Source organism: Pinus tabuliformis, chromosome 3_1 (genome assembly GCF_031772625.1).
Source record: "Pinus tabuliformis cultivar Carrire ecotype Pingquan chromosome 3_1, CPIR1, whole genome shotgun sequence".
In the NCBI taxonomy this organism is placed as follows: Eukaryota; Viridiplantae; Streptophyta; class Pinopsida; order Pinales; family Pinaceae; genus Pinus; species Pinus tabuliformis.
Window position 1 is genome coordinate 756,420,382 of NC_142301.1, and position 25,981 is coordinate 756,446,362.

Below are 25,981 nucleotides of genomic sequence, written 5' to 3' on the forward strand. Positions count from 1 at the left end.
AGTAAAAGGTCTGGAAGTAAATTTGCTCTTATCTGAAATGACGAAGAACAGTGACCATTTCTAACTACAAAAGAAGGTCCTGCAAAGGATGATTTAGATATTAACTATAACTTAATATAATTTTTTCCAAACAATGAAAAGCGCATTTAAGTTTATTATGGAAATAGTGAAAAACATATTACCCAGGGTGCAAATGGAAAAAGAAAAGTCACACTATGATCTTCATCATGAAAAGGTTCTTAGTCAACCTTTGAAACATATGCCTCTGCTTCTGACAGGGTTCTCCTCAATGCCTCCGCAAATTTTGGATCACACGCTGGAAAGAACAAGAATCAGCAGGATGTCCATCTAAAAATGTTGAAGTGCTTATTGCACATAACGTCAAATTCATTGTGAGCCAATTATGAAAAGGGCAAGAATATTATCATTCAATGGTTACCATCATAACTAACTTCAATATTTTTTCTGCACATTGATTTCTTTGGGTTTCAGGAGACCCTAAAGATGACCTGAAAGCTCTGGATAAACAGGAGATATCATGCAGATGGAAACACCATCACAAGACACCATATATTTGCTCGTGAACATGAAGCACACTTGAATAATTGAACTGAATCGATTGTACTTAGTGAAAAGTCCCACTCTTAAAACAATTTTCCACTGATTCCATGCGCAAAAGTTATACGGAAGTGAAAAGGGTGGAAAGAAAAAGGTATGAGGTCAATACAAAGGTGCTGAACAGATGAGAGAGCCAAGCATGGTTTGAAGAAAATCGTACATCCAAATATCTCAAAAGATCTCATATTCCATGGAAACTCCTAAAATAGCCAATGCAAATGTTGCTAGTTAAACATATAGACAAACTCTGGGTGCGAAGTAACAGACATGAGTACTGCATTTTTGGTTACATTAAAACATAGTATTAACAAATATTTGACACATGAACGCTTACCTAACCAACTGAATAAGCTTTGAAAGCAAAAGAACAACCCAAAATCTTCCAGTTCAAGGTATATCCCACCATGCTATAAACAAGTACTTGTATGCATGTGAAGGAAATTCCTGTGAAATCAAGGGGGCAGTTGGTAATACTAATTGCTACACTTTTACCAGATCAAAAACATTTTGGTCACACACATCATGTTTGTTGAGTTTTGTAGCTCAGAAGGTACTTCTAGTCTTGTGTCTTGACTAGAAGGACCTTGATTTGCCTCGTTAGGAGCTTGCATGCGACATGCAGAGTGTGTGAGTTGCATACATGCAAATGTGTTGCATGTGACATGCATGAGATGTGCATGTAAAGCAAGCTAAATTTATGACATGTATTTGAGTTAAAGTAGAGAAAGCTAAAGATAGGATAGTGAACTAAAGTAAACTCAATTATCTTCAATTAACTTAACAAGCTAATTTTGGCAGTAAATCTTAGCTCAAGAAAGTTATAAATTAAGCCTAAAGTGAGGAGCTAAGACACAACAGCAGCACAAGATTGAGAAAGGCTTCTTAGTGAGCGTGTGCTGAATTCGGGATAGTGTAATGAGGCTAGTGATCAGATTTACAGTTCGTATATTCTCAGTTGGGCAATTATCCCAAGCCGGGAGCCCAAGTAAGTTACATGATTAATTTATTAATGAAGAAATGTTGATTGAGCAGAAATCTACTTAAGTGTGTGATTTAGATAGAGTAATTTTGCTTTTGCTAAATATTTTGGTTAGGAACTTAGTTGTGTATTTCTTCAATCAATAATTGTTGGGAACCGAATATCGAGTGTTGGGTTTGGGAAAGTCTAACATGATATCAAAACCCCAACTCTAAATCGATCTCGGAATTACAGGTGTCGAGTTCATATTAGATCGTCAGAACCAAGTTGGCAGAGATCATACAAACAGAAAAAATTTAAAGGCAGCGAGATTTTTTCTACGGGGCCAAGAGGAATTTTTTCTCTAGGCAATTTTTTGAGTCGAAAAAACAAGACTCTTCAAAAAAAAGAGAGAAAATAAGAAAAATAAGAAGGGCAGTTTTTTTAAAAAGACAAAAAAAAACAAATTAAAAAAAAGCAACACAAAATAAAAAAATTCGAGGCTCGTGGTGGTGGCCGAAAGCCCAACCAGGGCATCCCACAGCCAGAGGACCCACCGACCAGCCGTGACAAGAGGCACCACAGTACAGACAAGGGATTTGGGGGCCAAAACAGATCGTGCTAACCAGCCATTGCTGGCAAAGATTAGAGCAAGCTAACCATCATAGAAAGTCTACACAGCAACAGAGGATATGGACATGGGGATGTGAGCAAAACTTGCAGTGAGGTCTGCATGCAAAGTTGTAAAGGATTGGTTTGAATCGAGCAGAGAGCAACAGAGTTCAAGGGATTGGGTCGTTTCCACAGTGAATAGTCATAGCAATAAACCACAGCAAGGAAAAGTCACAACGAGCCAACATAGCACAAGGTTCAATTGACGTGCACATGGGTCCAGCTAGAGAGCACTAGCAACAAGGAGACACTGCAAGTAGGAGCCAACGGTTGCAAGCATGCCTTAGATAGGCCAGCGTGGGGACCCAACGGCAAGCCACAACTAAGGCCCAATAGCACGATGAACAAAACAAGGTCATGGTGGCATCTATCCGCAATTAGTGACAGCACGAAGGATCATCGCTGCCATTCTCCAAGGGCAGTCAACCGCATACCCAGTTAAGAACTGAGGCAGAGATTATCGAGGTAGCGCAAGTGATGTGTGTTGAGGAAAGTGTCATGATATTCATGCAATCAAGTGTGTGGACATGCACAGTGGCAAGACTGCGTCGTCAACACAAAAACAATGTCCCAATGAAGAGGGTGTTTGTAGATTGCAACATCCCAATAAGATATTGTAGGTTAGTTTAACAAAGATGACAACTGGGTTGTGTTACAAGGATAGGTTGGACGAGGAAGGAAATTTCAGCCCATGGAAGGAAATTTCAACCCATGGGTATGTAAAAAGCTAGGTAAATTTATTTTTCTGATGATGATTTCTATCTTAGGAGGTTTTTAGTCTCACCGATTCATGTTTGTTTCTAAGCACGAATGATCAACGGAGTTTTTCCCTCCAGCCTCACCCCAAAGCTAGGGTAGATTTTGTCGTAAGGGTTTTAAATGAGTCCTAGTGTTATTTATCAAGTCTCTGTAAAAGTGATTTGGGAATAATTCTAACTATTTGGTTAGATTATTTTATTACAAGTCACTTAGTCTACTAAATCATATTTTGTGTCACAGAAATGGGTAATTATTGAGGGTCTATAACAAACGGGTGTTCCCCCTTCATGGGTTAGAATTGTAATATTTCATGTAAGAAAATATTTAGTGCATGGTCCCTCATAGTTAGACACCATGGTTAAATATTAGAGGATTAGAAAAATTAATAATCCCCTCATCAGTTAATTAATTAAAATTTCTGGCTAAAATAAATTAAAATGCTAAAGCCAAAAATTTAATTAATTTAGGTCCTAGGAAAACTTAAATTCTCCAACATTTAAAATTGGTGGGTTTTAAAGTTCCTAATTTTTTGAGGTCCCAAGCCAAGGGAATATTGAAAATTTCAAGATATTTTGAATCCTTGAGCCATAGTGGTTAAGTCAAAGTCAACTTTTTGTGGAAATTAATTCAAAATAATCATTTTTGAGCTAATTAAAAGGAAATTAAAAGTGAAATTCGAATTTCCTCAAAAAGTAACTTTATTTCAACAGTGATGATTAAAAGATCATTTGATCTTCATCAACGGTTGAGATTGCTTTGACGAAGATCAAACCAACTAGCCGTTGGAGAGTTTTTCTATAAATGAGAGGCTTCACTTCATTATTTTTATCCGATTTCTGAATTGTGTACTTGTTCTAAGAAAGCTCTTGTAACTTTTTCTGATTAATAAAACGCAAAGACTTTGGGGTTTCAGATCGTGGTGTTCCTCTTTCAGATTTATGTGGTAATATTGTTCTTAATATTTTGTTGTTTTTATTTGCATTTGTTGGTTAATAGCCTTTGAGGATTGATCTGTGTACAGGTATCTTGCACAGATTTCTGAGTTTTTAGAATATCATTTTAATTTGATAGAAGTAGCAAGTATCTCTATTTCTTGATAATATTATAATCATTTTTTTAATCTCTATTAATATAACAAGCAAATTTAAGTGTGCAGAAGTTATTATTCAGAATTTGGGCATTTGGGGAAGTCCTCAACTAGACCAACTGACTCTCAGTTTATAGAATCTAAAAGAGCCCACTATCTTTTTAATTTCTGAAGTCATTTTATAGAATATTTTACTTGCAGGGTTTTTCTTTGGATTGTTCCTCTTTAAAATTTCAAATTTATTTCTAAATATTGTGCAAAAATTTGTTTACATCTGGCTAATAGAGGGCTTTGATCTATAGATCTGTTAGATCTATAGAATATTATTGTAGATTTGTAAATAGAAAATTTCTAACTCATTGGGGTTCTGGGTATTTCATATTTTTGTATATACATGCTTTGGGGTTTTTTGTCTTTTATTTCTATAGGAAAAAATCTGAAAATTGCAGGTGATTTTTGTGGATTCCGAAGAGAGATCTGAGCCCCAGAGAGCATCTCCATTTTATTTGCAAGTTGAAAAGAAATTTCAGAAGGATCGAAGACAAAAAATTTTAGGTCCTTGAGGCCCAGCGCTAGTCATCTCCAGCCTCATTCTCGACCTCTACCATTCCACCCTTAGACCTATCATCTTTGCAGCGTTCTTCACCATAATTTTCTCACTAAATTTTTTTCCCAAATTTTTCCTAAAATTTCCCAAAAAAACTTAACAAAGTTTTCTCAAAATTTTATGAGTTTGGCATTTGCATTGGAGAATTTTCAATGACTTGGGCAGCCCATCTTCAAATGTCTTCAAGCCCCTAGGTGTTGACTAGTGCACATCTTCTAAACCCTTACCTCTTTCATTGATCTAATTGAAAGCAAGATTAATACTAGCATATAATCTTAGTTATCTGAAATTTAGCAGCAAATTAGTTTGCATCTTTCACTGCATTACATTTCAAAAATATAAGTACTTTCAGAAACTTTTGCATGCTATTTTCTGAATATTATTTCACTGTTTTTTTAGTAATTTTCCGAGTTTTTAGATCAAATAAATTAATAGATTAGAAAGAATTAAACTCAGAAGTTTTCTGAATTTAGCAGCGGATTTAATTTACATTTTTACTACTATATAATTGTTGAAAATTGAAATAAAAGTTAATTTCAGTAACTTTTGCAAACAAATTTCTGAAGATTGTTTTACTGTTGTTCGGTAGTATATTTCTGAGTTTTTGGATCAAATAAATTAATAGATCAGAAAGAATCAAACTCAGAAATTTTTTGAACTATAGTTATCAGTTTGTCACTTAATTTTTTTTTTGTTTTTATACATAGAAATTTCTTAATATTGCATGGTTACAAGACTGTTGATTTAAAATATATTGATAGTATTAACACTTGTTTTAAGAACAGACTTCTAGGCTGATATTTCATTGATTTAATTTGAGTTTAAGCACTTAGTTTAATTTCGGAAATACATTTGTTTTTTTCCACATGCTCATACGAGTTTTACTTATGCATATAATGATCTATGATAGAGTATTTCATACAAATGAATTTTTGGTGTTTTATTCCAACGTTTTACATTTCAGTCCATTGTGCATTTCAGTAATTACTTGTGCAAATTTTACATTTTGCAGCTAGTATAAATACTTGTTTTCACATTTAGATCACCACCTTTCTGACCCTGAAGTTAAAAACATTTAAGACATATTTCAAAAACAATTTAAGCCCTCATTTAACTAAAATTAACCAAGTCCCTCAAATTTCACATAGTTTTAAATTTTGCATTTGCATATGAGACGGTCGAGTCTTTTCAGCAACAGTTTGTCATTTTTTACTTGAACCTTATTTTCTTCGCAAGATAATTGACTCCACAAGGCACTGGTATCACTTTCTTCAAATCATTTTTAATCCTTAAAATCTTGCGCAATCTAAAACAAGTATTGGTTGCTTAGTTGTGTCTCCCAGGTTGGTTGGTTCCCAACTAATCTTTCCTTTTTCCATTTCCATAGAGTCCACCACCCTTATTCTGCTATTGGGAGACAACTCAAATGGAGTGATTGGGGATCAGCGTGACAACCCCCGATCTGAGTCGTTGTCGTGATGCCTAGACATTCTGTGCAACAACATTTTTTGGCATCGTTGCCGGGGATATTTTATTCTCGGCGCTTCAACGACATTTTATCTTCATTCTCCTAATATCATCTTTATCATTTTTGTCGGAAACGCCAACATTTTTTGGCGCCGTTGTAGGGGACCAATTTATTGGACCTTGGCTTTACGACAATTATCATCTTTCATCTTCTATCCTTCAACTTTCATCTCAGGTGTCTGAGTTAGATTATTGTCCAAGTGGCAACTCCATTTTATTCATTTCCTACAAGGGTTTTCACCAGAAGGAATCCAAGTACCCTGATTAATCCCACTCTGGATCCTGAAAAGGTTTTGAGTTCGATTAAACAGGCTCTCTTCACATGCACACCTTGATAATCTTGGACAGGAAGCTCTCTCCGATATCCATTCGCTTTTTTCAGATCCCATTCAGCAAGACATCATGGATGACTTGTATCTTCCTTGCAATTTCGCTAACATTCAGGGTTACCCGCATGATCTTCCTACTACAGGTATGGATAAATTGCATGTTTTCCAAGGAAATAATGCAGTAACCGTTAAAGATCATCTTAATCGCTTTAGGCATTTCATTAACAAATGGGGTGGTGCTAATGCTGCTCATGAGGATGTGAGGATGAAGCTCTTTGTGCTCTCTTTGGAAGAGGATGCTTTAGAATGGTTCACTAAAAGACCTGATCATTCCTTCAATTCATTACAAGCTCTTACTAATGCCTTTAAGGATAAGTTTGGAGATAAGAGGGAAGAAAGGCATCTAGTTAAAGCCTTAAGTATCATAAAGAAAAAAGAGAATGAAACCGTTGAGGAATTTAACAGAAGGTTTAATGGTATCGTTAAGGAATTACCTCAAGATTATAAACCTCCTGATAAATCTCTCAGGGACTTCTACATTGATGCCTTCAATGTTGACACCTCTTATGAATTAAGACATGCTAAACTTCCTGATTATAAGGAATGTCAAACTCTAGCCGAAGAGCTTGAGAAGGATAAGAAGGCATCTGGAAAATCTGAGATTCCAGGCTTTGATAGATCTTCCACAAAGCTAAAAGAGCCTAAAGGTAAAGAAGTTAAGGAATCTGAGGATGATCCTATGCAGAAGTTACTTCAAAAGTTGGAAAGCATGGAGCTTAACCAAGCAAAATTAATCTCTAACCATGCTAAAGAGATAGGTACTCTGCAATCTAGGTTGGTCCAAATGGAAAGGTCGCAAGCTCAAAGTTCCCAACCTAGAAATAATAACAAAAATAATAATGCTTGGCAGAGGAAAGGGCAATCAAATGAACATCGACCGCCAAATCCCCTTGAATCTACCAATCTTGTTGAGGATGCTCCTCCATATTGTAGGGCTTGTGATGCCTTGCATGAAGAAGCTACTTGCCCCACTATCAAGAGAATTGTGGATAATGGGATCTTTGGGGCAAGTAACCAGATTAATGTTGTTGGTAGGGAATATCACCTATCAAATGAAAATTGGGAGGGGGTTAAGGAGCATAGTCATGATGTCAGACCTTTCACGTCTTCCTATAGTATCAATAATTTTGACCATGACAATGATATGCTGGTTAAATTATTCGGTGAAAGGCCCTCTCCAAATCAAATCTTAGAAATTGCGAGAGATAAGGGGCTAACTTATCAAAGAAGGGATAAAGATCAAAGCGATAATCATGCCCCCCTTCGAAATTTTAGCCCCTCCTCTGAAATGAATATTGATTTGGGTGGATGGTTGAACAATTCCAAAATTTGGGTTCCTGTCACCGAAGTTTTGAAAATCCCTTCCCAAAGGGCTAAGTTGTTAAATGCCATTGAGAATCCCCGTATTAATGTTACTCAAGGCAAGGCTCCTGAAACTGTCTACCAGGATGCTCTTGTGTATTTGCAAAGTATAAATTCTGACAACAATGAGCATCAACCTTTTTTCATTACCTTGATGGTTAATGGTTACAGGTTGTACAATTGCATGTTAGATTCAGGCGCTTCATCTTGTGTTATGACCAAGAGGGTCATGGAACAACTAAATTTAAGGATTTCCAGGCCTTACTACAACATATGTGCCATGGATTCTAAGAAAATTGAAGTTCATGGGTTAATAAAGGATTTGCAAGTCCATTTGTCTGTCTACCCTGACATTATGATCGTGATGGACATAGTTGTAGTTGATGTTCCTGATGCTTGGGGTATGCTATTGTCTAGGAAATGGGCCTCTGATCTAGGAGGAAGTATCCAAATGAATTGGTCATATGCTATGATTCCTTCTCCTAGAGGTTCCGGATTCATTAGACTAAATAGGGAGCTAGAAAGGAGATTCCATGTAGAAGATCCTAAGAGACCCCATAATGAGGTGATCACTGACAAAACTGACTTGGGGAATTATGTTATTTTGTCTAATTCCATAATCCCCTCAAAAGTTAAGGTTGATGAAAAAATAAGTGATCTGAAGAGTCAAGTATGGTATATGCATTTCGATGGTGCATCATCTAGGCATGGTAAAGGTGTTGGGATTGTGTTGAAGTCTCCCCTGGGGCATGTTTTCAAATTTGCCTATAGATTAGAATTTGGAGCAACCAACAACGTGGCTAAGTATGAAGCTTTGTTGTTGGCCTTGAGTTGGCAAAAGGATTAGGGGTTAAATTGCTTCATATTAAGGGAGACTCTGATTTGGTTATCATGCAAGTTAAAAATAAATTTACTTGTAAGAATCAAAGATTGAGAAACTATCGGAATGCAGTCTGGGATATTTTGGAATATTTTGACGCTCTTGACCTCGAAGCTATCCCAATGTTGTACAATTGCATGTTAGATTTAGGCGCTTCATCTTGTGTTATGACCACGAGGGTCATGGAACAACTAAATTTAAAGATTTCCAAGCCTTACTACAACATATGTGCCATGGATTCTAAGAAAATCGAAGTTCATGGGTTAATAAAGGATTTGCAAGTCCATTTGTCCGTCTACCCTGACATTATGATCGTGATGGACATAGTTGTAGTTGATGTTCCTGATGCTTGGGGTATGTTATTGTCTAGGAAATGGGCCTCTTATCTAGGAGGAAGTATCCAAATGAATTGGTCATATGCTATGATTCCTTCTCCTAGAGGTTCCGGATTCATTAGACTAAATAGGGAGCTAGAAAGGAGATTCCATGTAGAAGATCCTAAGAGACCCCATAATGAGGTGATCACCGACAAACCTGACTTGGGGAATTATGTTATTTTGTCTAATTCCATAATCCCCTCAGAAGTTAAGGTTGATGAAAAGATAAGTGATCTGAAGAGTCAAGTATGGTATATGCATTTCGATGGTGCATCATCTAGGCATGGTAAAGGTGTTGGGATTGTGTTGAAGTCTCCCCTGGGGCATGTTTTCAAATTTGCCTATAGATTAGAATTTGGAGCAACCAACAACGTGGCTAAGTATGAAGCTTTGTTGTTGGCAAAAGGATTAGGGGTTAAATTGCTTCATATTAAGGGAGACTCTGATTTGGTTATCATGCAAGTTAAAAATAAATTTACTTGTAAGAATCAAAGATTGAGAAACTATCGGAATGCAGTCTGGGATATTTTGGAATACTTTGACGCTCTTGACCTCGAAGCTATCCCAAGAGAGCAGAATAGTTTGGCCAATGAGCTTGTTGTAGCCGCATCTACCTTGCAGTTGTCTGATGAATTAGTGAAGGATAAGATTAAAATGGAAATTATTTTTAGACCTTCCGTTCCAGATAACTTAGAGCATTGGCAAGTTTTTGACGATGAAAAGCAAGTGATTCGCTTTTTAAATAACTTGGATGAGTTTGAGAATTTCCAGGTAAGATATAGGGAGGATGGATCTGATGACTATGAAGATATTATAAATCCTACTCCCAGGAATGTTGTTGCCTTAGAGCAACACTTTGATCGGCATGATGCCACAAAGAAAGGAGAAGAGAATAAGATGGATCCTGGCGAATTTATTGAAGTAAATATAGGTACCCCTAGTGACCATAAAATTGTTAAAATTGGTAAGGGTACTAGTAAGGAAGAAAGAAAAAAGATAATCGATTTACTTCATGAATATCGGGATGTCTTAGCATTTTCTTATGATGAGCTAAAGGGTTATAAGGAAGATGTCATGGAGCATACTATCCCTTTAAAGGATGAGAATGCTAAGCCCTTTCATCAGAAGCTTAGGCAGATAAACCCTAGGTTGGCCCCCTTAGTCCAAAAGGAGCTTGCAAAAATGCTCGCAGCTGGAATCATTGCTCAGACTAGGCATTCATCATGGTGTTCCAATCTGGTGATTGTTAGAAAGAAGAATGGAACAATCAAACTTTGTGTCGATTTCAAAAACCTTAATCTAGCATGTAAGAAGGATAATTACCCTTTGCCAAATATGGAGACTATGTTACAAAGGATAACAGGTTCTGGAATGATGTCCCTGCTAGATGGTTTCTCTGGGTATAATCAAGTTTGGGTTAAGAAAGAAGATCGACACAAAACTACTTTCACCACACCATGGGGTACATTCGAATGCCTTTTGGGTTAACCAACGCTGGGGCTACCTTTCAAAGGGCTATGGACTATGCCTTCAAGGGTTTTTTCTAAGAATTATATCAGCCATATAGGCCATCTTAGGCAAGTTTTTTAATAGATGCAGAGAATTTGGAATCTCCTTGAACCCTGCTAAGTCTGTTTTTGGAGCAAGAGAAGGGAAGTTGCTTGGTCACATCATTTCCAGGGATGGGATCAAGATTGACCCTGAGAGGGTTGAGGCAATCCAAAAGATTCCTCTCCCTCATAATCTCAAATCCCTTCAGTCTTTTCTTGGAAAAACCAATTTCCTTAGAAGATTTATTCCAAACTACGCAGAAATAGCTAAGCCTATTCAAAGTCTTCTGAAAAAGGATGTTAAATTCTTATGGAAAGACGATGGCAAAAAGGATTTTCAGGAGATCAAAGGTGTTATTGCTAAAGCTCATGTCTTAGCTAGTCCTGATTATTCAAAGGACTTCATGATTTTCTCTTTTGCTTCTAAAGATATCATTGTTGGTATCCTATTACAAAAGAACAAAGACGATCACGAACAACCTATAACTTTCATGAGTAGAGCGCTTCAAAATTCTAAATTAAATTATACTCCCATGGAAAAGCAAGCCTATGCCTTAGTTAAATCTCTTAAGCATTTCAGGACTTATGTGGGTTATTCCAAGATCATTGCTTTTGTCCCACACTCTGTTGTTAAAGATATATTAACTCAAACTGATTGCTTAGGGACTCGTGCTAGGTGGGTTACTAAGATTCAAGAATATGATTTAGAGATTAGACCCACCAAGTTAGTCAAAGGTCAAGGTTTGGTTGAAATGATGACCAAGGGAAATGAAAAAGCTCTTGGTTTGATTTGTCTTAATGATTCATCTTCGTCTGAGCTACAAAGATTAGGAGAGCATGAATGGTACAAGGATATTATTTATTATTTGTTAAATCTTACATGTCCTAACCATTTAGTTGCTCATAGGAGAAGGGCTCTTAGATTAAAAACCACTAAGTATTGCCTTATGAAGGATGGCCTTGGATGGAGAAATCCTGAGGGCATTGTACTTAGATGTGTTGATGAGATAGAGTCTAAAAAGTTGATTTCCGAGTTTCATTCAAGATTTTGTGGTGGTCATTACGCTGCTAGAACCACTGCCCACAAAATCCTTAGAGCTGGTTACTATTGGCCTTCTATTTTTTCTGATGTTCATAAATTTGTTAGAAGTTGCCAAGCTTGCCAAATGTTCACTGGGAAGCAGAAGCTAGCTGCCCTGCCCCTACAACCTGTTGTTGTTGAGGCACCTTTTCAGCATTGGGGTCTGGATTTCATTGGGAAATTCCATGAAAATTATAGCAATGGCTACTCATGGATCTTAACGGCTACCGACTATTTCACTAAATGGGCTAAAGCCATTCCTACTAAGAATGCCACTGAAAAGGTCATAATGGATTTTATTGAAAATCATATTATTACTAGATTTGGTGTCCCGGCTAAAATCACCACCGATAATGCCAAGGCTTTTAGTTCTATAGAGTTTTCATCTTTTTGTTTTAAGTATGGCATTGTGTTATCTCATTCGTCTAACTAATATCCTTAGGGTAATGGCCTGGCTTAAGCAAGTAACAAGAATCTTATAACCATTATCAAGAAGATAGTAGGAGATACCAAGCAATCCTGGGACAGCAAAATCAAGTACGTTTTGTGGGCAAATAGGATAACTAGAAAGAAAGCTACTGGTAAAAGTCCCTTTGAACTTGTCTATGGCATGGATGTGACATTACCTGTCCATCTTAAATTACCAGCTTACCAACTCCTTCAACATTTTTCTAGTTATAAAAATGATGTCCAAAACAGGATTGATCAAATTGTGGAGTTAGATGAAACCCGCAGGAAGGTTTTTGATAGTATATCCAAAAATCAGTCTAACATTAAGAAAATTTTTGACAAATCTTCTCGGTCTAGATCTTTGCAGGTTGGAGATATGGTTTTGCTAAGGGATCACAAAAATGAAAAGCCGGGAAAGCATAAGAAATTTGACAGTTTGTGGCAGGGACCTTACATCATCCGAGGCATTGCTAGTCCAGATTCATTCCACTTGAGCAAATTAGATGCTGAACCACTTGACTTACTTGCAAATAGCCAAATGCTCAAGATATTCTTCAAAGATAACATCTGATACCATGGGGCATCCTTTGTATAATATTTCTAACCCTACACATTGTCATTTTATCATTTTATTTATGTTCTTAGATTAATTTTACATTTCATGTTTGTAGAATTGTTACAGAGCTTCTATTTTATTTAATGTTATATGATGATTTTTGGATTATATTTGGATGGACACTACTTATGTCATTTTGTGTTTTCTTTGGGTGCAGATTCTGAATTCTCACATTCCTTCAATGAAGCAACATGTCCCCAAGTAAAGCCAAATGTTGACCACTCCATGTCAACTACCCAATAGTTGTATGTTTTTTCACACATGGATTTCCATCATGTCCAAGCATTCAAATGATCCACAGATTCATCATTATCTTCTATATGTACACTGGAATTTTGTAAACCCATTCTACATTTTGTAATGTAAATGATCCTAGTAAGACAAATGTATGTAACAACCTAGGTAAATCTATTTTTATGATGACGATTTCTATCCTAGGAGGTTTTTAGTCTCACCGATTCATGTTTGTTTCTAAGCGCGGATGATCAACGTAGTTTTTCCCTCCAGCCTCACCCCAAAGCTAGGGTGGATTTTGACGTAAGGATTTTAAATGAGTCCTAGTGTTATTTATCGAGTCTCTATAAAAGTGACTTAGGAATAATTTTAACTATTTGGTTAGATTATTTTATTACAAGTCACTTAGTCTACTAAATCATATTTTGTGTCGCAGAAATGGGTAATTATTGAGGGTCTATAATGAACGGATGTTCCCCCTTCATGGGTTAGAATTGTAATATTTCATGTAAAAAAATATTTAGTGCATAGTCCCTCATAGTTAGACACCATGGTTAAATATTAGAAGGTTGGAAAAATTAATAATCCCCTCATAAGTCAATTAATTAAAATTTCTGGCTAAAATAAATTAAAATGCTAAAGCTAGAAATTTAATTAATTTACGTCATAAGAAAAATTAAAGTCTCCAACATCTAAAATTTGTGGATTTTAAAGTTCCTAATTTTTGGAGGTCCCCGGCCAAGGGAATATTCAAAATTTCAAGATATTTTGAATCCTTGGGACATAGTAGTTAAGTCAAAGTCAGCTTTTTGCGAAAATTAACTTAAAATTTCAATTTTTGAGTTAATTAAAAGTGAAATTCGAATTTCCTCAAAAAGTAACTTTATTTCAACAGTGATGATTAAAAGATCATTTGATCTTCATCAACGGTTGAGATTGTTTTGATGAGGATCAAGCCAACTAACTGTTGGAGAATTTTTCTATAAATGAGAGGCTTCTCTCCATTATTTTTATTCGATTTATGAATCATGTACATGCTCTAAGAAAGCTCTTGTAACTTTTTCTGATTAATAAAACGCAAAGACTTTGGGGTTTCAGATCGTGGTGTTCCTCTTTCAGATTTATGCGGTAATATTGTTCTTAATACTTTGTTGTTTTTATTTGCATTTGTTGGCTAATAGCCTTTGAAGATTGATCTGTGTACAAGTATCTTGCACAGATTTCTAGGTTTTTTTAGAATATCATTTTAATTTGATAGAAGTAGCAGGTATCTCTATATCTTGATAGCTTTATGATCATTTTTTAAATCTTTATTAATCTAACAAGTAGATTTAAGTGTGCAGAAGTTATCATTTAGAATTTGGACATTTGGGGAAGTCCTCAGCTGGACCAACTGACTCTCAGTTTACAGAATCTAAAAGAGCCCACTATCTTTTTAATTTCTGAAGTCATTTTATAGAATATTTTACTTGCAGGGTTTTTCTTGGGCTTGTGCCTCTTTAAAATTTCAAATTTATTTCTAAATATTGTGCAAAAATTTGTTTAAATTTGGCTAATAGAGGGCTTTGATCTATAGATCTATTAGATCTGTAGAATATTATTGTAGATTTGTAAATAGCAAATTTCTAATTCATTGGGGTTCTGGGTATTTCATATTTTTGTATATACATGCTTTGGGGTTTTCTGTCTTTTATTTGTGCAGGAAAAAATCTGAAAATTGCAGGTGATTTTTGTGGATTCCGAAGAGAGATCTGAGCCCCAGAGGGCATCTCCATTTTGTTTGCAGGTTGAGGAGAAATTTCAAAAGGATCGTGGGCAAATTTTTTTAGGGCCTTGAGGCCTAGCACTGGCCATCTCCAACCTCATTCTCGGCCTCTATCATTCCACCCTCAGACCTCTCATCTTTGTAGCCTTCTTCACCATAATTTTCCCACTAAATTTTTTCCTAAAATTTTCCTAAAATTTCCCAAAAAAATTTAACAAAATTTTCTCAAAATTTTTTGAGTTTGGCATTTGCATTGGAGAATTTTCAGTGACTTGGGCAGCCCGTCTTCAAGTGTCTTTAAGCCCCTAGGGGCTGACTGGTGCACACCTTCGAAACCCTTACCTCTTTCATTGATCTAATTGAAAGCAAGATTAATACTGGCATAAAATCTTAGTTATCTAAAATTTAGCAACAAATTAGTTTGCATCTTTCACTGCATTACATTTCAGAAATATAATTACTTTCATAAACTTTTGCATGTTAGTTTCTGAATATTATTTCACTGTTTTTTTAGTAATTTTCTGAGTTTTTAGATCAAATAAATTAATAGATCAAAAAGAATTAAACTCAGAAATTTTCTGAATTTAGCAGCAGATTTAATTTACATTTTTACTACTGTATAATTGCTGAAATAAAAGTTAGTTTTAGTAACTTTTGCAAACAAATTTCTGAAGATTGTTTTACTGTTGTTCGGTAGTATATTTCCGAGTTTTTAAATCAAATAAATTAATAGATCAGAAAGAATTAAACTCAGAAATTTTCTAAATTGTAGTTATCAGTTTGTCATTTAAATTTTTTTGTTGTTATACATAGAAATTTCTGAATATTGCATGGTTACAAGACTATTGATTTAAAATATATTGCTGGTATTAACACTTGTTTTAAGAGTAGACTTCTAGACTGATATTTCATTGATTTAATCTGAGTTTAGGCACTTAGTTTAATTTCGGAAATACATTTGTTTTTTTTACATGCTCATGCAAGTTTTACTTATGCATATAATGATCTTTCATTGAGTATTTCGTACAAATGAATTTTTGGTGTTTTATTCCAGCATTTTACATTTTAGTCCATTGTGCATTTCAATAATTATTTGTGCAAATTTTACATTTTGCAACTGGTATAAGTACTTGCTTTCACATTTAGATCACCACCTTTCTGAGCCTTAAGTTAAACAACATTTAAGACATATTTCAGAAATAATTTTAGGCCCTCATTTAATTAAAATTAACCAAGTCCCTCCATTGCACATAGTTTTAAATTTTACATTTGCATATGTGACAGTTGAGTCTTTTCAGCAACAGTTTCTCATCCTTTGCTTGAACCTTATTTTTTTTGCAAGATAGTTGACTCCACAAAGCACTAGTATCACTTTCTTCAAATCATTTTAAATCCTTAAAATCTTGCGCAATCTACAACAAGTATTGGTTACTTAGTTGTGTCTCCCAGGTTGGTTGGTTCCCAAATAATCTTTTTTTTCCATTTCCATAAGGTCCACCCCCCTTAGTTTGTTGTTGGGAGACAACTCAAATGGAGTGATTGAGGATCAGTGTGACAGCCCCCGATCTGAGCCGTTATTGCGCTGCCTAGACATTTTGTGCGACAACAAGAGGATCGACAGCTATCTGATGAAGTTGGGATTTACAAGAAGTGAAGTTGATTCAAACCTTTACTTTAAGGTTGAGAATGATAGACTTCTCATCTTGGTACTTTATGTGAACGATCTCTTTCTGACAGGTGCAAGTCCTCTTATTCATCAATGTAAAAGGGAGTTGTCTTCTGAGTTTGAAATGAAGGACCTAGGACTGATGCATTATTTCCTAGGGTTGGAGCTCTGGCAAAAGCCTGGTGAGATTTTCCTTTCTCAAGGAAAATACATCGTTCAGCTACTTGAAAGACTTGGGATGGTGGACTGGAAGTCCGTGACTACTCCGATGGAACTTAACTTCAAGAAGTTATGCAGAAGTGTTGTTGGGCCCAAATTGGGAAATCTTTCTGAGTATAGTCAACTAGTGGGGGGCCTAGGATGCCTGAACGCAACCCTGTAATGAAGTCCATAATATGCTTTCCCACTTTCGTTCTGGAATAGGGAGTAGCTGCAATAGACTCGTTGGGTGTGAATGCTCCTTATTTTGCTGACAAATGTTGCACTCAAGAACATACCTCAAAACTTCCTCCTTGAGGCCCTTCCAAGAAAACCTCTCACTAATCAACCCGTAAGTTTTGACGTAGCCTAGATGCCCCACAAGTGGAGAATCATGCACTACTTGTATCACTTTCTCCTTCAGCTGCGATTCTAGGACCAAATAGATTTTGTCCTTGTAGTAGATGATATCGTGCACCACCCTATATTTACCATCATGTATTTGTCCATCTAAGATCTCACATGCCATCTTGTTCTTGGAGTACTCCACCAATAGTTGGGACTTCCAATCCAAAGATGAATCCATGAGAGAAAATGTTGTAGGCCTTTTGGATAGTGCATCTGTTACCACATTATTCTTGTTCTTGGAGTACTCCACCAATAGTTGGGACTTCCAATCCAAAGATGAATCCATGAGAGAAAATGTTGTAGGCCTTCTGGATAGTGCATCTGTTACCACATTATTCTTTCCTTTGATATATTCAATCTCAAAATCATAAGCATGTACCTTGCTCACCCACTTTTGTTTCCGGTCATTTAACTCCTTCTGATATAAGAAGAATTTGAGACTGTTATGATCAGTTTTGACTTTGAAGCGGTTAGCCACTAGATATGATATGAACTTGGCTAATGCACACATGATAGCAAGCATCTCTTTATCATACAATGGAATAGTGATGCTCATAGTCCCTAAGCTTCTGGCTCTTGAAAGCAATAGGATGCCCATTTTGCATCAATACAACTCCAATCCCTTCACCTGAAGCATCACACTCCAAAACAAATGTCTGAGAAAAATCAAGAAAAGATAAAACATGGCAAGAAATCATTACCTCCTTAAGTCGCACAAATGCCTTCTTTGTAGCATCAGTGCATGCAAAAGCTTCCTTCTTGGTCAAATCTGCAAGTGGAGATGCCAATTGTGAAAACCCCTTGACAAATCATCTATAGTAAGTGTAAATACCCAAGAAACCTCTCAACATAGTCATGTTCTTGGGAGTGGGCCAATTAATGATAGCTTGAATCTTCTTCTGATGCACTTTTACTCCTTCCCCTCCAATCACATGCCCCAAATAGAGCATCTCGGTTAAACCAAATTTGCACTAGGACAATTTGGCATAAAATTGTTGTTCTTCCAGAATCTCCAATACCTCCTCCAAGTGTTTCAGGTGTTCCCCCTATATTCTGTTGTAGACCAAGATGTCATCAAAGAAGACTAGCACATACTTGCACAACTGCTTGTTGAACACATGGTTCATACAAGACTAGAATGTAACTGTTGTGTTGGTTAGCCCAAAAGGCATAACCAAAAACTCATAATGGCCATAGTGACATTTGAAAGTTGTTTTAGGAATGTCCTGCTTCGTGACTCTAATATGATGATAACCCGAGGGAAGATCAATCTTGGAAAAATATTTGACCCATTTTAATTCATTAATCTTGGGAATTAGGTATCGGTTTTTTATTGTCTTCTTATTCAATGCCCTGTAGTCGATACACATCCTTAGGGACCCATCTTTCTTCTTGACTAAGACCACCAATGAAGCAAATGGGTTGGAACTGGGTCATATATGGCCTAGTTTGAGCAACTCCTTAATAGTCTTCTCTATCTCATCTTTGTATGCTCTAGGATGCCTGTAGGGAGTGGTGATGACCACTTGGACTCCCTCTTCCAACTCAAAGATATGCTCAAAGCCTCTGTGAGGTGGTCTCCTTGGTGGGATATACTGAAACACCTTCTGAGACTTCTGCAATAGAGGTGCAATTTCTACTGGATATTGTTGGTGACAGATGCTCCTCTGACCTCTTCTCTAACACTCTGCATTCAACTGCCCACTCAATGTCTCCATGCCAGAAAATCGCCTCCATCTAATTTGATGTCACTGTTTTGGGAGGGTAGGTGTGCATGCCCCTTAGCACCACCTTCTTATCGTCCTTCATAAACTCCATTTCCATTTGTTGGTGATATGTAGTGTATCGCCCAAGAGTGATAAGCCATTGAACTCCTAATACTACATTACTATCATGGACAGTAGTCACAAAGAAATCATTTGTGACAATGTAGTTCCCCATTGTCAAACTCATTTTGGTGATCATCCTGTTGCACTGCATGAATTTGTTTCCTAGTATGGCTATGGTGAATCCATCAAATTTCATGGTGGATAGTCGCCTTTTTGCTATATAATCAACATCAATAAAATTGTGGGAAGCCCCACTATTAATGAACATTGTCACCCTATGTCCTTGTATGGTTCCTCGAACCTTGAGAGTGAGATATTGAGGAATGTCTTAGAGTGAGGCATGATTCCCACTTTCTCTTACTCTGGGTGTTGCTCACCCTCCATTTCTCTAAGCTCCTTATGTTGATCCTACTCATCCTCCTCGTCCTTGCTATTTGAAAACACTTCAATATAATGAGCCTTCCCCTTTGCAATACATTGATGCCCCAATGCCCAAGGTTCTTGGCATGTGAAACACAATCTCCTCCTCCTAAGATCTCTTCTGGTCTCCCCATCCAATGGTTTCCTCCCTGTCCGATTTCTTTGAGGAGGTCTAGTATCCCCTCCCTTAGGTGAAAAGGTGGGTTTGACAAGTGCCTTGGTCTTAGGAATTGCATCCTGTAAATCCCTCGTCCTGCTGACTACGTCCTATAAAGTAGTTGGCGTGTTAGACCTTACTAACCCCCATAGAGGTTTAGCCAACCCCTCAACAAAAACTGTAATCCTCCAAGCCTGAAACAGATCTGGCACCATCACTGACAACCTCAAAATTTTTGCTATGTAATGCTCCATGCTACTTGTTTGCTTGAGTTGGGTGAGCTCCGTAAAGTACAACTTTGGATCTTTCCAGTCAAATCTTTTTATAACTCTTCGAGCAAATTCCACATAGATGGTTATATTGGCATGACCCAAAGTGGTTAAGACATGGTACCACCAATCATGCACTTCTCCCTCCAGATGAAAGTTGGCCAATTTGATTGTGTTTGCCTCTGTCACCTGATTCAACTGAAAGTAAGTGTCTAATCTTTGGATCCATGCCCTTGCAGTACACTTGGTAGAATCATCAAAGTTTGGAAGGGTCAGCTTCCCAACAGTTCTCTATAATTTTGTGTTATGTAGTTGTTCCTCCACCTCCTTTGCCTTTGTTACCATTCTTCAGGAGACAAAAACCTTTGAAGGAAATTGCATCTTGAAAGCCATCATCCATGGACTGGTATTCCTAGAAATAATCACCAAATGGCATGTCTTCCTACTCTACAGGTTCTGTTGGATTGGTGGGCAAGAATTTCGGCTTGGTAAGATGCGATGCACCACTATAATTTTGAGGATGCCTTTGGGGATTGGTAGCTGCAATATTATAAGATGTCCCTACTCATTCTCCTACATAAGAATCCCATTGCTACCTTTATTCTGGTTCTGCTACCTCATCTCTTCAACCATTTCCTTCTACCCCTTTGCCAAGTCATTCAGGGCCTTCAAGAGGGTCTAAAATGTTGCTTCCACTTTACTCAAAGGAGTGATAGAATCTCCCATCCGGACTTCCTTTGACATTGTGAGATCTCCTTCCCTTTGTTTAGGTGAATTAGGTTCTGGATCTATAGGCCACTTTCTCTCTTTACTCATGTGCTTGTGCCTCCTATAAGTCACGTTTTAAAAATTTTCATACATCATGTGTCTTGACACCACAGTTGGCCAAGACCATGCTCTGATACCACTATAATATACCCAGCAAATCTTCAAACAATTTAGAGCATAATAATGACTCCTTCAAGCAATGTTTCCAAAAATATAAGCAAATTTCTCTAACACCTTTTTACAAACAGTTAGTATGCAAATTTGGAAAATACACTTCAAGGAACCACACATCAATTTATCAAACAATTTGGCATTCAAATTTGAGAGACAAATTCTAATTTTTATTGGAGCAATTTTCAAAGAGTACAATATGGAGAGAAACACCTGGAAGAACCTTAATCTGCAAATGAATATGAGCCATCACATAAGGAGAACTCAACACTTTCAATACTCCATGTCGCTACATAGATAAATTTCGGCCCAATGGAATTTCTGAGAATGATTGTGTATGTGAGATGATCCACTCCAAGGAATAGTACTCAGCCGTCCCTCTAAAATGAAATCCACGCACCCTCAAATAATTGATCGACCACTTGAAAATGAAGACAATAAACCACAGCCCAAACCATTAAATATTCGGCCTCCTAGAGAATCAAAATGTTGGAGCAATTGTGAGATCAATGATCAAGGAATTTAGCCCTCCTCCTTATGATTTCGGCCCTCTTATTGGCATACTTCAATCCCTGGAAATTCAATAGGAGAGTTTGCAAATCAGTCTCCCCTAGAAGCAGTAACAACCAAAGGCTTTCGACCTCAGGAAATCGTTCTCCTTTTTTTCCTTGTGACACGCCCAGATTTTGCAACGAGATACAACTCGGCCTCTGTAATAATTTATCCTCCAAAGAGAGAAACAAACTCGGTCTCAAGCCTTGGTGTCCGATCTGGAATTATGCCACGAGAATTTCCCTTCAAATCTTCTTGAGGAAATAATAACTTGGCCACAAGATTAATGCTTTGCAATACTGAATCAAACATTGATATCTATCTGCAAGAAATCTTGTGTTAGATCTTCAGAAAATAGACAAGAAAAGCAAACAAACTAGGGTGGCAAATAATGTCCACCGAAGATGGAAGGAAACTAGCTAAGGTGGAAAGGAATGCACCAAAACTAGTGTGAGGGCTTCTCCTAAAACCCTAGAAAACCAAACTCTTATAAGCTTCTCACCAATTGGCAATACGATATGGTGGATTAGAATGATTAATCATTGAGCTCCAATCTCCTTTTATAATTTTCCATTGAGACTTCTCCAAGCTTCTATATCTTCTTTTAATATTATTTTATTGAAGAAGTCACTTTTCTCCTCCTAAGTGACTTTTGCCCCTTTGTATTATTTATTATTTACCATTTTATTTAATAAATCAAAATTGGGTAACTTTTCCATGGATCTCCCAGATCAATTTTTCCTTCTCGCCAGCAGACTAGGAAATAACTAGGCAAGCGGATGTCATGTCTCCAACTCATGAGATAGGGGACATTACACGTGGCATGAAATGATGCTCTGCACATGATGGGAGTCCCATGGTTCTCAACGCTTCACCTGGGGGTGTCAATATGATCCTCTGGTGGACTTGGGCCCCAATTACGTTGCCCATCCCATAATGAAACCACTTGCCAATTAAATATAATGTCCAGTGTTGCATCCTTACCATTAGGTACAATAATTCATTAGTCCATCTAAGTGAACCAAGTTTGTTTATCAAGGGCACATTGAGACTTCATATTGGGGTTTCCTTCCAAATTTGGGGCTTCAATCTCGCAATATCGTAACCTCCCTAGGTAGGAGTGGTTAATAAATAACCCTATTGGGTGTTCCCAACCCCTAAGGGGAAAGATAGGTCCTCAGTACATCCTTCACTTAATAGGTGGCATATGAATGATGATGGAATGGATGGGCTCATTGGGGTCTTGAGGCCAAATGCCATGGCTACAAGGATAGCAATATGAGGGATGTCCACATATTGGGTGTATAGATGTAGCAGGGAGAAATCATGGATACATGAGTCACCCAGGCCTTTGTTTTTCCACCCCTATTTATTTGCCTTTTGTTTGTTCTTGACTTTTTTCTCTGTATTACTCCTTGGGGCTCTGAGAAATAGAGCATGTTGGGTATGATGTGAAGCAATTATTACCCCCTTATGGTGGGGCAGTTGATCGCCCACCGGGGTTTGGGACGTCCATGGGTTCCTTAATGATGTGGGGTCTGCATGGTCTGCAAGAACTAGGGTGATGGCCATGATAAATGGGTAGAGCTCATGTTTGGCTTTCGCCCACATGTTATATTAAATGTCTCAGCCATCTTTTGCATTTCATAATATTCTTTTTCTTTTGTTTCTTTATTGTGGCCATGATATGCTCTTAACATTCTTTTAGTTGCATCAACCTTCACGTCAACATTTCCAAGCCCGACCCAAACATGTGGACAAGGGGAGGGTCAGTGCCTTGTGGACCCAGAGAAGGAAAATGATGAAATAGGGCTTGTAATGTGCGGAGGGGCGTGTAAAGTGTGGAACTGGAAAAATGGGTCCATGCTAACAAAATCAGAGTTTTCCAAGTAGTGCCCTTCCTAAAGCCATTGGCCAATAGGGTGTTATTTTTGTAGCATCGGACAAGCGTTCTAGTCTCAACTTTGGTCAGAGAGGCTAAGAAACACTAGATCTCCGAAACCTAGAAAAAGTTTCAAGAGAAAACACTTAGAGATGGCTCAATAAAGTTAGTTGATCATAATTAAATATTTCCTAAGTCTAACTTAGGAAAAGTGATTAATTAATAGTAATTAATTGAGAAAGGTGAGAATTTTCTAGAGACTCACATGGATCGACTCAAAGATGATCTAAGTGATTGATGAGGATCTAGTCATGGTCGTTGGTTCACCAATGAGAGATTATAAGAGCAAGTTGATGGGGTTGAGGAGGGACACACTTGGTGAGTGAGTTTCCTTGGCAGATCAAGCTATCTAGGAGCAGTGATTCAGGAGGGAGAGAAGTTCGAGCCAGAAGCGACGCAGAGGCTAAGAGAGAGCAACAGAAGTGATTTTGGAGGAAATTTCCAGTTTCGGAAAGGCAGCAATAATAGACAGAGTTATTCCACGAAGAGGCTACGCAAGGATTGTACAGGCAGCTTCAGTGAACAGTTCGATTTGGCTGAGGAGGAGGTTGATTCAGGTTCTAGAGGTCGAGATAATTTTCAAGAGGGCCGAAGAGTCACTTCCAACAGCAACAGCAGGCAGAATGGCTTGATCAAAGGCAATTTCGAGCCACGTGTGAGGGTCTGTGCAAGCACTGCGCAGAGGGCCAGCACAAGGGTTTGGACGACCAGTTTTTCTAAGGAAGGTTGTGCCCGAATTTCTCGTGGAGGACGGTAAAATTCCCTCAATAATTTTTGTCAGATTTTCTTGTTGTTGCATTTCCAGTTTGGGCATCCAGAAATTGTACTCATATTATTCATCGTTGCATAATAATAAAGCCCTCATCTGAAGCATTGGTTTTCCCACATTGGGTTTTTCCAGGGACAATTGTCCAAAAATAACTGTGCCAATGTTATTGTGTGTGTACTAGCATTTTCTCAATTTCCAGTTTATTTCCGCAACATATTTTATTTGTGTAAAAATGCAGTGTGATTTATTCATTGTTTATCGTAGCAAATAAATTGCACAATTAATCAGTTAGGAGAATAAATTTCCAGTTACTGAAATTTAAGGAAATTTCACATAGGGGAGATCCCACAGGACTAGGATTGAGGATTAACCCCTCATTTAAGGTGAGGGAACAAAACCACAGGTAAATCCCTTCCTTCTTCCAACTCACCCAATAATCATGCCCAAGAAAAACAAGCATAAACACCCAATTACACAATAAAAAACATACCTTTTGGGTTGGAATTCCCACCTTCTAACATGTGCTCTCGACAGATGGGTGAGGGGGCATATGAGTGATGCAGGGAGCGGAGATCAAATGGCACAATTTATCGGCTACACTAGTGGTTGGCAGGGGTTGAAAATTGCCAACTAAAGAGAAATCTAGGAGAAAATTTCCTCTTATAGGGTCACCCACTTTTGGTGGGTAACAAGTACCACCCTTAGTTCTCGTACAAGGTCTCTCATCCCCTTTAGCTTCCTCACGAAATTGTTCCCCCTCCAAACTACTAGGCTCACTACTTGGTGTTGGCATTAGATCCTCTTCATCATCGCTGTCAGACATCACCTCAATATAGTGGACCTTTCCATTTCCCAAGCATTTGTGACTTGGTTTCCATGGTTCTTTGCAAGAGAAACAAAGTTTCTTCCTCCTCAACTCACTCTACATCCCTTCATCCAACCTATCCTTCCCAACCCACTCCTAGAATGGTTTCTTTTCCCTGTTCTTCTAAATGATGAATGGTTATAATGGAAATTTAGTTTTAGGTGTTGCATCTTCCATGTTTCCTGTCCTAGTAATGGCATCTTGTAAGGTGGTGGGTTTGAAGGCATTAACCCACTCAGGGAGTGGCTCGGCTAAACCCTTTGTGAAAAACATAATCAGCCTCTGTTCATATATGTTTGTCATCGTAACAGCCATTCGTTGAAATTCCACAATGTAGGCATCAGGTGTGCCGGTCTACTTGAGTTGTGGTTGCTCCTTGAAGTGTATCTCTGGATCCTTTCTATCAATCTTTGTGTGAAGTCCACGTATGAGGTAATGTTGGAATGCCCAAAGGTGACCAATCCGTGATACCACCATTCATGAACTTCTTCCAAATGTAAGGTGGAAAACTTGATGGCCTCTTCTTCAAACATTGGGTTAAGCTGGAAGTAGTTGTCTAGCTTTTGTACCCAAGACCTTGCGAAGTACTTAAATGACCCATCAAAAGAGGGGATGGATAGCTTCCCAACTTTGCACAATAAATCAAATTTTGTTATTGCACTTGCTATGATCCCTGGGTCTATTTCTATACTTAATATTAAGGAACTCCGTAAAGGTCATGGCTACTTGAACCTCCTCTCCTACTGATGCATACTCCCGGAAATATTCTGAAAAATCTTCGTTCTATTCAACAGGTCCTTGGTTTACTACTCCCTAACTATCTAGAAACTGGGGTAGTAGAGGTATAGGTTCCTTCTACTGGTTGCCCCTGTGTTAGTTTGTGTAGAGATGTTAAAAGGACCAAGATTAAGGTTGTTGCTTCCTTCTGCAAAACTCTTGCTAACTCCATTAGATCCATTAGAAACCTGCATTGTCCAGATTTGCCACAACCTGGGTAAAAAATTGGGACATTTGTCGCTACCCTTGTGCCAATAG

The 25,981-nt window shown here is 37.6% G+C and overlaps 1 protein-coding gene across 3 annotated transcripts in view; it reads right to left on the reverse strand.

Moving 5' to 3' along the window:
• LOC149189577 (uncharacterized) overlaps nt 1-25,981 on the reverse strand; it is a 222,937-nt gene that overhangs the window by 175,313 nt on the left and 21,643 nt on the right. For all 3 annotated transcript variants that reach the window (XR_016256405.1, XM_089413237.1, XM_089413238.1), the window contains exon 2: nt 249-316. Coding sequence is in view for 2 of the 3 variants with exons in the window: in XM_089413237.1 (XP_089269363.1) it covers nt 249-316 (68 nt within the window). In the remaining variant the exon portion in view is untranslated. The remainder of the gene's footprint in view (nt 1-248; nt 317-25,981) is intronic.